Source organism: Microplitis mediator, chromosome 11, assembly GCF_029852145.1.
Source record: "Microplitis mediator isolate UGA2020A chromosome 11, iyMicMedi2.1, whole genome shotgun sequence".
Taxonomy (NCBI): domain Eukaryota; kingdom Metazoa; phylum Arthropoda; class Insecta; order Hymenoptera; family Braconidae; genus Microplitis; species Microplitis mediator.
This window is the reverse complement of record NC_079979.1, coordinates 2,286,247-2,300,179: the sequence shown is the minus strand read 5'-3', so window position 1 is coordinate 2,300,179 and position 13,933 is coordinate 2,286,247. Positions and strand designations below refer to the sequence as shown.

General features: G+C 31.9%; 1 protein-coding gene across 3 annotated transcripts; it reads right to left on the bottom strand.

Moving 5' to 3' along the window:
- Positions 1-1,978: 1,978 nt before the first annotated feature.
- Positions 1,979-7,388, bottom strand: LOC130677362 (uncharacterized). 3 transcript variants are annotated; one of them, XR_008991581.1, is made up of 4 exons: positions 7,196-7,388; positions 6,978-7,104; positions 2,708-3,025; positions 1,979-2,594 (listed from the first exon to the last, which is right to left on the bottom strand). XR_008991581.1 is itself a non-coding variant. In XM_057484106.1 (3 exons), exons 2-3 carry the CDS (start codon positions 2,729-2,731, stop codon positions 2,286-2,288), a joined length of 333 nt encoding a protein of 110 aa, XP_057340089.1. In that variant the 5' UTR covers positions 2,732-3,025; positions 7,196-7,263; the 3' UTR covers positions 1,979-2,285. The 3 variants fall into 3 exon arrangements, 1 of the variants encoding a protein (XP_057340089.1); XR_008991580.1 differs by having other exon boundaries at positions 6,978-7,388; XM_057484106.1 differs by lacking the exon at positions 6,978-7,104 and having other exon boundaries at positions 7,196-7,263.
- Positions 7,389-13,933: the final 6,545 nt, after the last annotated feature.

Sequence of the window (13,933 nt, the reverse complement as noted above, 5' to 3'; positions counted from 1 at the left end):
TCCTGGTTCTTTTATGCGTTTCCTCCATTTCCTTAAATCCCAAAAATTTCAAAAAAGATCAATAATGAGGGATCTAGAGGTATTTTAGTGGTTCCAAATTAGCCCACCCAGACTTGGTATCTTCGGTGTATGGAAATATTAGAATCACAACCTATTATTTTTAAACCTAACATTGATTTGTTGTGTTCTTCTGATATAAAGCCACATCCAATTTGGCAAAAGATTCCCCTGGTGGCAGGAATATCATCCCACAGGCTCATGCGAAAAGAGGGATGCCACAGGTTGCAATCAAAGGTGCCTTAGCTTCATTAAAGCCCATCCCTCCGTCAATATGAAGGACCACTGTAACGATGGTGGAAATTTTGTCATTTAACGAATACTGACAGATTTAAAGCAACGATTTCAGACGTATTACGGTTCTTGGCAGGTGAATTTTCCAAAGGAACGACATATGGACCAATCAACTCTACAAGATCAGCTATTTCACTCATTTCGGGGCCAGAAATCGGACAAGATGCCCAGGTAAAAAGATTCTGCGAGGGCGCTTCGAGTTTGAGACCTTCTCAACCTATGTACGACGGCACATGGGATCCTCAGATTGTGCTAAATTTTCGGGAAAATGGTTTCCCTGTGATAAGGTTTCACTAGAACCATTTTCTCAAAAGACATTTACTCTACTAACCCTCACGACAGGGCGTAGAGTGCAGACTTTAGCCGTTGTAGATATAAAAAATATAGAAAGATTCGAGGAGCCCACCGTGATAAAGATCCCGGCCGAGATAAAGACTTCAAAAAATAATAAAAAGCAACCGACACTAGTGTTGCCTATTTTTAAAGAGAATCCGTCCATCTGTGTGGTTACTGCACTGGATGAATACCTGTTAAAGACCACATGTCTTTGTGCATCAGGATACAATCTTTTTGTATTATGGAAAAAACCACACAAGGCTGTTTTATCTCAAACTATAAGTCGGTGAATTAAGGCTATTCTAAAACAAAGCGGTATTGACACTTATCAGCTCACAGCTTATAGTACCCGTCATGTGGCAACCTCAGCTCCTAAGGCGAGTGGAATGAGCACCGTCCTTATAAGAAAAACTGCAGGATAGACATCTACTTCTCAACCTTTCGCTAAATTTTATGACAGAAAAGTCATTCAGGACTCTAAACTATTTGCTCAGGATTTATTAGCAAAAAAAAACTATGCAGACAGTTAAAAAAGGCTTTATCTTCTGCCGTACAGACACTGCTCTAAACATCTACCAGGTGATCTGAGGAGGAGGCGTGAAATACAATTGAACGATTAAACGAACTTCCTAAGTTCCGTTCTATTGAAATTGTATGAAACGCCTCTTCCGAAAGATCAGTCCCACCCTGCCCCTTACTATCCAAAAGAATAGTCCTTACATACGACAGCACTTTAAAATAATGAAGTTTGGGACCGGAACGCCTCCCGTGTAAACGGGGAACGGTAGGTAAATCAGAAAATTTATCCTTGAACCGTGTGGTAATAAGTACATGAAGTAGGGGTACTACCAGGTGATCTTTCGGAGGAGGCGTTTCATACAATTACGATAGAACTGCACTTAGGTAAGTTCGTTTAATCCTTTAATTTCTCAATCTTTAACAGTTCTCCGCATCATCAGCTAGAAATTAACTTGTTTTTTATTGGCTGCTGACACTGAATTTTAGAGCATCGATGCAGGTAATCATGAAAAATATGATGTGTGACACAGAATAAAACATGATTTCAGACTGCAGGTGATGTAAGCCTTTACCAGCGACTCGGGCAGTCCAATTCATGCTCGTCTGAAATCTTCATGTTCCATCCCGTGTCACACGACATACTATAAAACTGCTGAATAGAAATATAAAATTCTGAATAATTGTTAGGAACAATGGAGATATTATCTACAATAGGATTCAATATTTGAAATAGAAATAAATTAAAAAATATTTTTATTGATGAACGAGTTTATTGAAAATAACGTTGACAGAAGGATATCACTTTTCCAAATAGTTAGCCAATATACGAGATTCGGCAAATCTGACGTTATTTTTGCCGTACAATAATTCTGTACGATAGCCAGTGTGGAAAAAAATGTTCGCAATGTTCATTTGAAATTTGATGTCTGTGGATATCATAAGATGAATTTGAATTATGAATAACTAATTTCGATCAAAGTTAGAAGATCAATGTTATGACTCTCTAGTGGCAGTTGAGCCGGATGATGATTTGACTAATTAGTAGTTCCGAGGTCAAAATAAATCATTCTATGTATGACTCAGTATATCTTGTCCTTCGAGACTCTCGAGTATGAAAACCAACCATTTCGGTGTTTAGCATCCGGGAAATGGAATGTCCATGTCCTAGAATCACCAGGAATGTCAACGTAGAAATTGATAGCAGTCACACCTTTTTTAATTTTATCAACAGTAAAGCCAACCCCTGTATCATTAAGAAATTCATCACTAGGACCGCGTTCTTGAGGTCCGGCATTTGGAGCAAGACCAACTGCTGACGGATTATCTGGAGTAGAGGGTACAATTCTCCATGGATAACATTGAGAACTTATCACCAGAGTTGCTACCAGCTGCAGAGAAAAATATCAGTTATATCTTTTCTTTGATATTAAAATTAAGTAATAAGATTATCAAAAACCACAGGTAACTATTTTTTTTTGTTAAAAAAAAAATTTACACTCACCAGAAATAAAAGATTTAGCTTCATCTTGATGCCTCGCAATCATCACTAAGTCTAATAACTGAGTGCATTACTAGCTATTTATAACAATTAACAATCAAAAAAACAACAGAATCAATCGGCTGGGGATTCCCAAGGACGTAGATTTCGATAAAATTTATCATTTATTGAATTAACGACTTATTTGTTTTAATAGCGTCGTATATTGTTACAAAATTTACAGTTTGCCGAAGTTTAATTCTTTAATTTTCTATTGATTTCATGTATCAACTGTTATTTCACAAATCTTTATTAATTTCCTTACATCTTCCAGCGTAGAATCTGAAAAAATAAATAGTCTCTGAATGGAACCCAATTTCTATGGGTATAATTTATGTCATAATTAAAAAAAAATATCTCAAGTTGATCTGAAATTTTGACATCTATTTTTTAATATTAAAGTCAACAAAATTTTACATTTAAAAATATCAATGCATGTTAAGTTGTTTACATAAAAATTTAAAAAAATACAGTCACAGTCGATTAAATTAATGACTTTTTTATCTAATTACCACTCTAGCGGATCCATATACACCGTGTAAACTTAGTGTAAACTCGATATATACTTGGTGTCAGTGTAAATTAGGGGTTTATTTGGTGTATACTCGGTGCATATTGAGTATACACCAAATACGCTCAAAGTTTACACTGAATTTACACCGTGTATATGCGCAAGATACACACAGAGTTTACACCGAGTATACACTAAAAAAATTTTTTAAGTCCTCCGAACAAAAGTTGTAAAGAAATTTTTTTTTGAAAAAATTGAAATAAAAAAAATTAAACTTTGAAAAAAAAATTAATATTTTCAAAAAAATTAAAATTTTCAGGAAAATAAAAAAAAATATACACATACATACATACAGTCATACAGGCACCATCGTAAAATCGGTCGGAGAAGCTTCTTAAGACCTCAAAACGTCGAGATCTAATGAAAACTCGATTTTCGAAAAAGGGGGTAAAACCAATAACTTCCAGATTTTCAATTTTCTCAGCGAAAAGTTGATTAAAAATAAAATTCTGCAAGTAAACTTAAGTAACAACTGTTTTTTTGTTTTTATTCAAATAAAAAAATTCACTTAGTGGGGATTAAATCAACTGAAAATCATCCGGCTCGCATTCACTCTGCAAATTTTTTGACTTTGCTTACAGCACTTAGAAATATTAATGAAAATGGGTCTAGAAAAAAATTTTTGGTGTAAACTTGGTGTATACTCAGTGTATATACGCCGCGTATACACCGTGTATAGTTGGTGTATACTTAGTAGATAGCGATCTGCTACGGCACTCTTTCGAATTTACAAAACACATTAAAATAGATTTAAAAAATAGATTATTATGCAATTAATAAGCTAACAAAGAACTAATAAAATCTTATTTTTTAATTCTATTTGATAAGTTCGATAAAATTTTACCAACAATCCAAGTAATGACCTTGAGATTATTTAAAATCATAACCGATCAAAAACATTAAATTTTAATGAATTTAAATCAACGTACCCTTAATCTGGGTCTAACCCACAGATAATTTTGAGAAATAATTATTTGTTGGGCTTAGTACGACTCATGAAATATTCTAGATAAGTAAAACTTGTGAGTACTCATTTTAAAAGAAATGTATCGCTTTACACCGATAATGATATCAAAATACATGATTCTTTAGTAGCAACCGGAAAAAATTAAGAAATGGGATACATACAATTTATTTTGGATGACAAAGCTTATCAGGCCTTCGAAAGCTTAAAATAAGCTTTAAGTACTGCCTCTGTTGTAACAGCTCCAAATCCAAGTCACCCTTTTACTTGAGATACTAATGCATCTTATTTTCATTTCGGTGCAGTTTTATCTCAAGTCTATCGAGTTAAACTTCCTGAGAGTAAAAAGCGGCAAGTGGAAAAAGTAGCTCATTTAAATAAAATAGCAAATAAAGCTGAAAGAAATTGATGTAAGAGTTGATATTATCTAATAGGGGGAAAATTCATTATCAGACAGATCATGCTTGAAACGGTTACTATCTTTAAGAAACCGCGGACGTCAGATGGTTTATCGGTTGAAAATCTTATTTCAATATGGTGTCTACAACTTTGAGATTGTTTATTGCCGTAATTCAATACCTGCTTCCTCGTAAGTACTGGACTCACGTCTATTTTTTCACTCCCTTAGAATATTTTTCTGCTTGTTTTGCCCTCGGGCTTTTTTGTTGTAGATAATAGTTGCAAATCATTGAAATTATTTTATTTGAAACTGGATAATATATTTTTATGTAAGCGAGGCATCGACTTTGAGGTTATTCCATATCAGGACGTGAATTTAGGTGTTTATTTTTCCTGTTTGAGTGAAATTAGTCTGCATTGCTACTAAATCTACTGTCACGGATTTATATCATCAAATACAGTGTCAATATCACCCCCTAGATGTCACCACTACATATTTATGTTGTGAACTGCTGTTTACAAATTTGACAGCTTTCTGCTTATGTTTTTTAAACTCGATGGCTCTGTTATGAATTGTACTAGATATAAGAGAGCTGTGATAAAATCTATTACCTGCAAAATTTGCAAGCTTGCATATTATCCCAGTTGTCATGAAGAAGATCTAAAATCTAAACTACCTAATAGTTGCTGTAGTAACTCGTATTTTACGCTGTTGCCTCCGATTGATTCAACTTTCGCTAGTCACCAACAATCTGCACGCTTTAAATTCCAAGGACTATCCATCATTTCAAGATTATGTCGTCGAAAATCATCACAATCTACTTTCAACTCAGTAACTTCCTCACCAAAAACACCACCTGTATAACCTGTTGGAGAGGATTCTGTTTTTTGCTCACCAGTTGCTACAAATTCTCCAAAAATTAATGAAGTTCTACTTGATAAACCAGATTGGTCTAAGCTAAATATGAATAAAAAAATAAATTTGAAGCTTAATATGTCGTGAAACGGGTTTTTTGGTTGACTCGATCTTTTGGTTCTATTCTTATTTAACGGGGAGATTACAAGCAGTTCTAGATTCTACAAATACCCCCTCGAGTTGGGTTAGTATAACATCAGGTGTACCTCAGGGATCAATATTGGGTCCAATCTTGTGTTTTATAGTTATCAATAGCGTAGTCAAGCAGCTATTATATTGCAAATATGGATCATTTGCCGACGATAGATGGGCTTACTTACACTTCAAATTATTCCAACTAAATAATGCAGCTTTTTGTCTGACTGCTGATGCTCAAGCGATAGCAGACTGGGCCCGTGAAAATATAGAAATATATTATCAAAAGACCAAGGTTATGATCTTTGAAATTAAACATAAGTTAAAACTACTTGGAAATTCCGCACTACCTGGGATCATTATAGACGGAAATTTAATACCGTCTGCAAATTCTACTAAGCATCTAGGGGTCCATCTTTTAAGAAGTCTTTCTTGGCATATGCATATCTCACAGTTATCACGCAAAGTTTATGGTGCACTCAATAGTATAAAATACAGGAAGAACATTTTGTCAATACAGTCTTGCAAATTTTTGGTTTCTGCCACTCTTCTTTCCATTATTGATTATTGCTCAGTGGTGTTTCTAAACTTATCAAACGAACATGATTGCAAATTACAACGACTTGTAAACAACGCTATCTGATTTATCTATAATTCGAGACGAGATGAACATATAACACCCTATCGACGTTCGCTAACTTGGTTAAATGTAAGATCAAGAAGGTTATATTATTTAGCCTGCCGATTTTTTGAATGACTGTCGTCAGGTGAACCAAAATTTCTACGTGGTCTATTATAGATGAAGATCCTACCATCAGACGATCGCAAAGGATAGCTGCACAAAACAACAATATCACCTTCAAAATCACAAACATTGCCGCTACAACTTATGAGCACTCGTTTCTAGTATCAGCTATATGATTTTGGCAAGATATGCCACCTGAAATCCGAAACTCTCTTAGTTTATAGTCTTCAAAGTCCAAAGTATTCGATTGTCGTTTAAATTTTTTGTTAAATAACAAGAGGTAGAGAGTCAGTTTTTAATAGATTTTATTGACACTTTAATTATAAATGAACACCAGTATTTTATTGATTATAATTTCACTTATAAACTAATCAATGTAGCTCATGCGTTTATACAGACGACTGGAACGCTGTCTTAACACCACAAACTTTCAGAAAAAGAGATGCTGACTCTATTGACAGGAAGAGACTTCTAGAATTTGTTCAAGGAAGCCTGTAGATGTACCTTACAAGGTGTGACCAGCCGGGCCTTGGGTACGATGATTTTCTCGAGCATGTACCGCAAGGAAGCTTGTAGGCCACTTAGCAGGGTGAAACGAAAGAGCGAGCCTTGAACAAGATGAGTTCCTTGTCTAGAAGTCACCGAAAGTTGATTTTCTCTAGATTAGTTTTTTTTTATCACACAATTGAGATGATTTTCTTATCGATGGATTAATTACTCACACTTAGATTAATAATACTTTACTTTTAAGAGATGACTTTTAATTAACTGCACGATGCTTATAGTAATCGTTTAAATTTAAGACTGACTCGCAGCGCCAGGCGCACTGGCTTATATACTTGACTGACGAGTTTCAAGAATTGTCAGCCGGAAGATTCTCGATCGGGTTCGAGAGAATTCTTTTTGACAAATTTACTTTTTCGCTGGATAAAAACTATTAATTTTATAAAAGAATGAAATTAGATTTTATATTAACTTATTTTTTATCTTAATTAGCAGACTTTTAATTAAACTCAGCAAGATTTAGAATTTTTCTCCAGACTGTTCTGTTACTAGATGTTTCTGGGCGCATGTGCGAGCTAAACGCAGGCGCGAGCACCAGAAGTGCTGTTAGAGTTCTTATAAAAATCAACAGATGGCGCCATGTCTGAATTTAGATTTATAGCTGATGTGTCACTCGTTTTTTTTTTTTTTTTAACATCTTTATTAATTGGTAAATAGTGAGCTGGTGAAGTAGAAAATGAATGTGTTGCAATGTATAAAAGTGATTATGTAAATATGAGTATTATGAGATTTTTATATTTAAGCTATCTATGTACCTGTTGTAAATACGTCAAGCATTACTGTGTGTATAATTGTTGCCAATTGGCTCTAGCCTTAGCATTCCAATTCAATAAATAATAATAATTGTATTCATGGTAATAGTCATCACAATGTCGCTGTCATTGTGATTGTAAAAAATATAAAAAATTACATTCAAAAATTTTCGAAGAATGTCTTTACATCTAACAACTGAATTTGAGAATTAAAAATTCTATTGAATGGGCTTAATTCCAAATCGAAGACGAATTATTAAAAGTGTAAAGTGAGCGAATGCTCTGTGAGATTTTGGTGTGGGTGTGGTTAATTCAATAACTAAAAATTAACACAAAAATTACAGATGATAAATTAGCTTCTTTATGAACAATATGTACACTGAAAAACTGTGAGAAATACTGATAGTGAATGCGACTGTTGAGTATACGCGATAGCGAATGCAACTATACAAAATTCACGTATAAAAACTCGACACGTGGTCGGTAGTGGATCAGAACGCGTTAATTAATTTATCAGTAATTAGACGCGAGCAACAATTTTTATATATACTCAATAATTAGTAGCCTTGATATACTAGCTAATTATTGAGGATACACACACATACATACATCTCTCTAAAAAATTCGGAATTGCATCCTACCACCTTTTAACGTCAACATATGATGAAAACCCGATTTTTGAGAGTCGGGGTGAAACCAAGAACTTCCCGAATTTTTCGAAAATTGCCGATTTCCATAGCGGGAAGTTAAAAATCCCACACCAGATTAGCAGTCTATTTCTCATTTTAACTCTATTTTTACAGTTTATCTACTCTATTGGGATTCTTTAGAATGAAAAAATGATATACTTTATAAAAAATATGATCCTATAAATATCTCAAAAAATTTTTGGCAAATTATTATTCCAAGAAATAAACTAACGCATGTTCTTCATGAAGCACGTAACTCTCAATCTGGTTGATATTTTGGAATCATTAAGACTTTTGTCAAAATTGGTCTGAGATTTCATTGGGCAACTTGTAAATAGGATGTTATGGTGTAAGAATTGTAAGGTCGGCAAAACTAAAGCCGAAGATCGGATTCACAATGCCAGGTCACAGTTTGAAAAAATCGCAATTGATATCTTCGGTCTACATGTAGTAGCTGTAATAACTAAATCTTCGTCTAGAAATCGTTTAATTTTGGTCGTCACAGATTAATTTACAAGGTGGTCAGAAGTAATTCCACTTCTCAATTATCAAACATACACAATCGCCGAAGCATTGATATATGTCATGTTATTTTTAGTCATGTTCTTCCTTTAAAAATTCATTCAAATCAAGGTAGAAATGAGAATCTTAAATTTTTAAAGAATTAATGGAATATTTAAGAATGGAGAAAACTTAAACAACTTCTTTACACAAAAACTTGTTTATTTTTCTGTAAGAAATAATAAAATTTAATTTAGTATCGTTATTGATAGAAAATGTATGTACTGATAAATTTGTAGAGGTGGTTTTTTTTTTTTTATTTATTTCGATAATTATGAAATAAGTTTGTGTGGCAGATATCATATAATATATTATAAGTACACGGAAAATATGCAATAACTTCAAGAACATTAAAGGATTTAAAACAAAGCCCAATATTATCGGATGCATTTGTGAAATCATTCTTTGTTTTGTATTTTTTTCTTCAAGATTTAGGATTTTATTGGTACACATTTTACATATATATTTTTAAATTTCCATGAGTATTACGACGAAGTTCTGACAACTTTTAAACCAACGATCGACAACAATAATCATTTTCGTTGAATTTTTCAAATTATTATATTTTGAACGAACATTTTATGACGATAAGTAGTAAGGAAATGATGCTTTGATTTTTGTTGGAATGCAAAAAACAGTAAAAATCTTGAAATCGCTGAAAAGAGCTAGAGAATCTTGAATATTTGATGGGTACAATGGAGATATTATGTACAATAGGTGACGATATTTGGAATAGAAATAAATTAAGAGGTTTTTTTATTGATGAACGAGTTTATTAAAAAAAGTTGACAGAAGGATATTAATGTATCAAATAGTTAGAAAATATACTATAAATATGGCCATATTTTTTCCGTACAATAGATCTGCAGCATGGTGGTCATTGTGGAAAAAATTACTAATTCTTTCTAGTGGGTGTCAGAGTGTCAAGATTTCAATCCAACTTCTTCGGTGGTAAGCGTTTGGGAGATAGAATATCCATGACATAAAATACACCATCGAGGGCAGTGTCAACAATGAGAGCAACCTCTCCTGTCGAATTTCCAGAAACAGTATTTACCCCTGAATTATTATGAGATTCAACACTAGGACTGACTTCTTGAGGTCCGTCATTTAAAGCAAGGCCAACTTGCGACGGATGTTGTGGAGTAGAGGCTTCAGTTTTCAATGGATTACATTGAGAACTTATCACCAGAGTTGCTACTAGCTGCAGAAAAAAATATCAATCACATCTTTTCTTCGATAATAAAATTCAGTGATAAGGTTATGAAAAAGTACAAGGAACTATTTTTTATTGTTGAAAAAAAATGTACACTTACCAGAAAAAAAAGATTTAGCTTCATCTTGATGCGTCGCTTTCAAAAATAAGAGTAATAACTGAAGGCATAACTAGCTATTTATACTAATTAACAAACGAAAAACACAAAGAAGTCTATCGGCTGGGGATTTCCGATTACGTAGATTTCGATAAAATTTATCATACATTGAATTAACGACTTATTTGTTATAATGTCGTCCTCTATTGGTATCAAATGGACATTTTCCCGAAGTGTAATTCTTCAATTTTTTATTGATTTCATATATTAATTGTTATTTCACGAATTTCTATTAATTTCCTAACATCTTCCAGTGAAGAATCTAAAAAAATATAAGGGACAGGAGGACAAAATAGAGTACTTAAGGAAGTGCTACCCGGGAAAAAAAGGTTCTTATGAAATTTTATGAAATTCTGTAAGATTTTATAGAAATTCATACAATTTTGTAGAGTTTTACAAAATACAATAAAATTTTATAAAGTAAGGTCCGAGTGAGAAACGTAATAAATTAATGTAATTTTATGAAATTCTGAAACATTTTATAAAACTGTATATAATATTATAAAATTTTATTAAGTTTTACACAATTTTATGAAATTTTCCACAATTTATTAAGACTGTACAGCGAAATTTAATAGAATTTCATATAGATTTATCAAAATTCATAGAATTATCCCTTAATTTTTGTGACCAGTGTATAAAGATAAATTAAATTTCACACAATAATTGGATGCAACGGAAAAAAAAAATTTTATTGGATTTTATCATAAAACAAAAGCCGTTAACAATTTTTGCATGACACTTGATTTTTGAAATAGTTTAGGAAAATATATTCAAAATAATGCTCAATTATATTTACAGAAGTAATTTTGAAATATTTAAAAAACATTTAAGAAAGAAAATTTTTTTTATAAAATTTTGGGAATACCCCGTTTTGCCTACCCTACCCTACCCCCCACCCTTTATTATATTTACGTAATGGCGCCCAATTTCCATAGGTAAATTTTCTGCTATAAGAAAAAAAATTTCTCAAGCTAATCTGAAATTTTGACATCAATTTATTAATATTAAAATCGACACAATTTTACATTTAAAAATATTAATGCATGATAAGTATTTTATAAAAAAAAATAAAAAAATGCAATCACAGTTAATAAAATTAATGGCTTTTAATTTAGTTCCCACTCTTTTAAGTTTACTAAAGACATTACAGTAGATTTAAAAAATAGATTATCATGCAATTAATAAGCTAACAAAGTCCTGATAAAATCTTATTTTTTAATTTTGTTTGTTAAATTCGATAAAATTTTATTAATAATCCAATTAATGACCTTAAGATTATTAAGAATCATAACCGATCGAGAACATTGAATTTTTATGAATTTATCTTAACGTACCCTCAATCCGGGTGTAACCCACAGATAATTTTGAGAAATGATTATTTGTAGGGTTTGGTAAAACTCATGCAATATTCTAGATAAGTAAAACTTGTTAGTACTAACTTTAACAGAAATATTACTCGCTTTCCACCGATAATAATACGAAAAGTCATGATTCTCTAGTAGCAACCGAAAAAAATTTAAAAATGGAATATCTATGGTAACGCGGCAGTTGGACAAACGACAATAGATCCGTGAACCATTGATCCAAACGATAATGCAACAATATGATTGGTTACACGGGTTAATATCCCCGAAGAAAATATCAGTTACTCCTCGTAGATCTTAATCAGTTATGATTTTTGAATAATATCAAGGTCATTACTTGGATTATTGCACGACTCATGATGCGAAGCATCTGAGATGTGCTTTACGATCGAAAAATTTGATTCGCCTCACTTCGGTAACTATTTCAATTATTATACCCTTATTAGTTTACGGAATTGAGATATGTTGCATACTATTTTGAAGATAATTTAATAGAGATTAGTTCCATACTTTTCAAAAATTTATTTAGTTCAATAAAAACGGAAAAAACATCAAAATAGTCTAAAAAAATTTCCTGTCCGTCAAGTATGAAACCCGTAGACACAATAACTTACGAAAAAATGCAGTAATTGAATCAAATTTTTTTTTTTTAAATTCTTTGAAGGATTTGTAGATCCCCTATTGCAAATAGCTAGGTAACTCAGTGTCGTTTAATTACAATTAATAAAAGAATAAAAAGGCTGTATAACTATATCTATATATATCGATGTAAAATTAACATGGATGCCGATATATCTATACCTATACATTATACGTACATTTATTCCACCAGGGGCACTTGCGAATTACTATCCTAGTACAGCTGTTTTTTTTTTTTTTGCTAATTCGTAAGCCTGAATTTTTTGGGTTCGATTTTTTTATATTTACATCTATTTTTTTTGTTTTTATTATTAATCGAGATATTTTGAGTAGGTTCTTTTATAATTATAAAAAAAATACTAATATAATTAAAAAAAAAAAAAAAAAAAAAAAAAAAACAACAAATTTTAAGGAAAGAAAATTTTATATATTTTAAATTTATTCGTGCTTCCTGCCATTTTTTTATTATTATTTTATTATTTCATAAAAAATGAGTATCATGAGTCGTACACTTTTGGATTTTCCAAATTTTTGTAAAATATTTTTGAATTTGGCGAATAAAATAAATAAAATTTAGTATCGATTTTTTCAGTTCTTTGTGAGCTTATTAATTGCATGATAATGTATTTTTTCAATCTATTTTAATGTGTTTTGTAAATTCAAAAGAGTGGTAATTAGATAAAAAAGTCATTAATTTAATTGACTGTGGCTGGGTTTTTCCGATTTCTATGTAAACTACTTAACATGCATTAATATTTTTTGTTAACATGCAAAATTTTGTCAACTTTAATATTAAAAAATAGAAGTCAAAATTTCAGATCAACCTGAGAAATTTTTTTTTAATTGTGGCAGGCAATATACATATGGCAATTGGGCTCCATTCAGTGACTATTTAATTTTCAGATTCTTGAATGGAATCTGTTAGAAAACCAATGAAGATTCGTGAAATAATAATTAATATACAATCTCAACAGAAAATTGAAGAATCACCCTTCGGGAAAATGCCCATTCGATAACAATAGAGGACGACATTAAAAAAAATAAGTCGTTAATTCAATGTATGATAAATTTTATCGAAATCTACGTAATCGGAAATCCCCAGTCGATGGATTCCTTTGTGTTTCTTGTTTGTTAATTACTATAAATAGCTAGTTATACCTTCAGTTATTACTCTTAGTGTTGAAACCGACGCATCAAGATGAAGCTCAATCTTTTGTTTCTGGTAAGTGTAAATTTTTTTTTAACAATAAAAAATAGTTCCTTGTACTTTTTCATAACCTTATCACTGAATTTTATTATCGAAGGAAAGATATGATTGATATTTTTTTTCTGCAGCTAGTAGCAACTCTGGTGATAAGTTCTCAATGTAATCCATTGGGAAATGGTACCTCCGCTCAACAAAGTCCGTCACAAGCTGGCCTTACTCCAAATGACGGACCTCAAGAAGTCGGTCCTAATTTTGGATCTCATAATAATTCAGGGGTAAATACTGTTTCTGGAAATTCGACAGGAGAA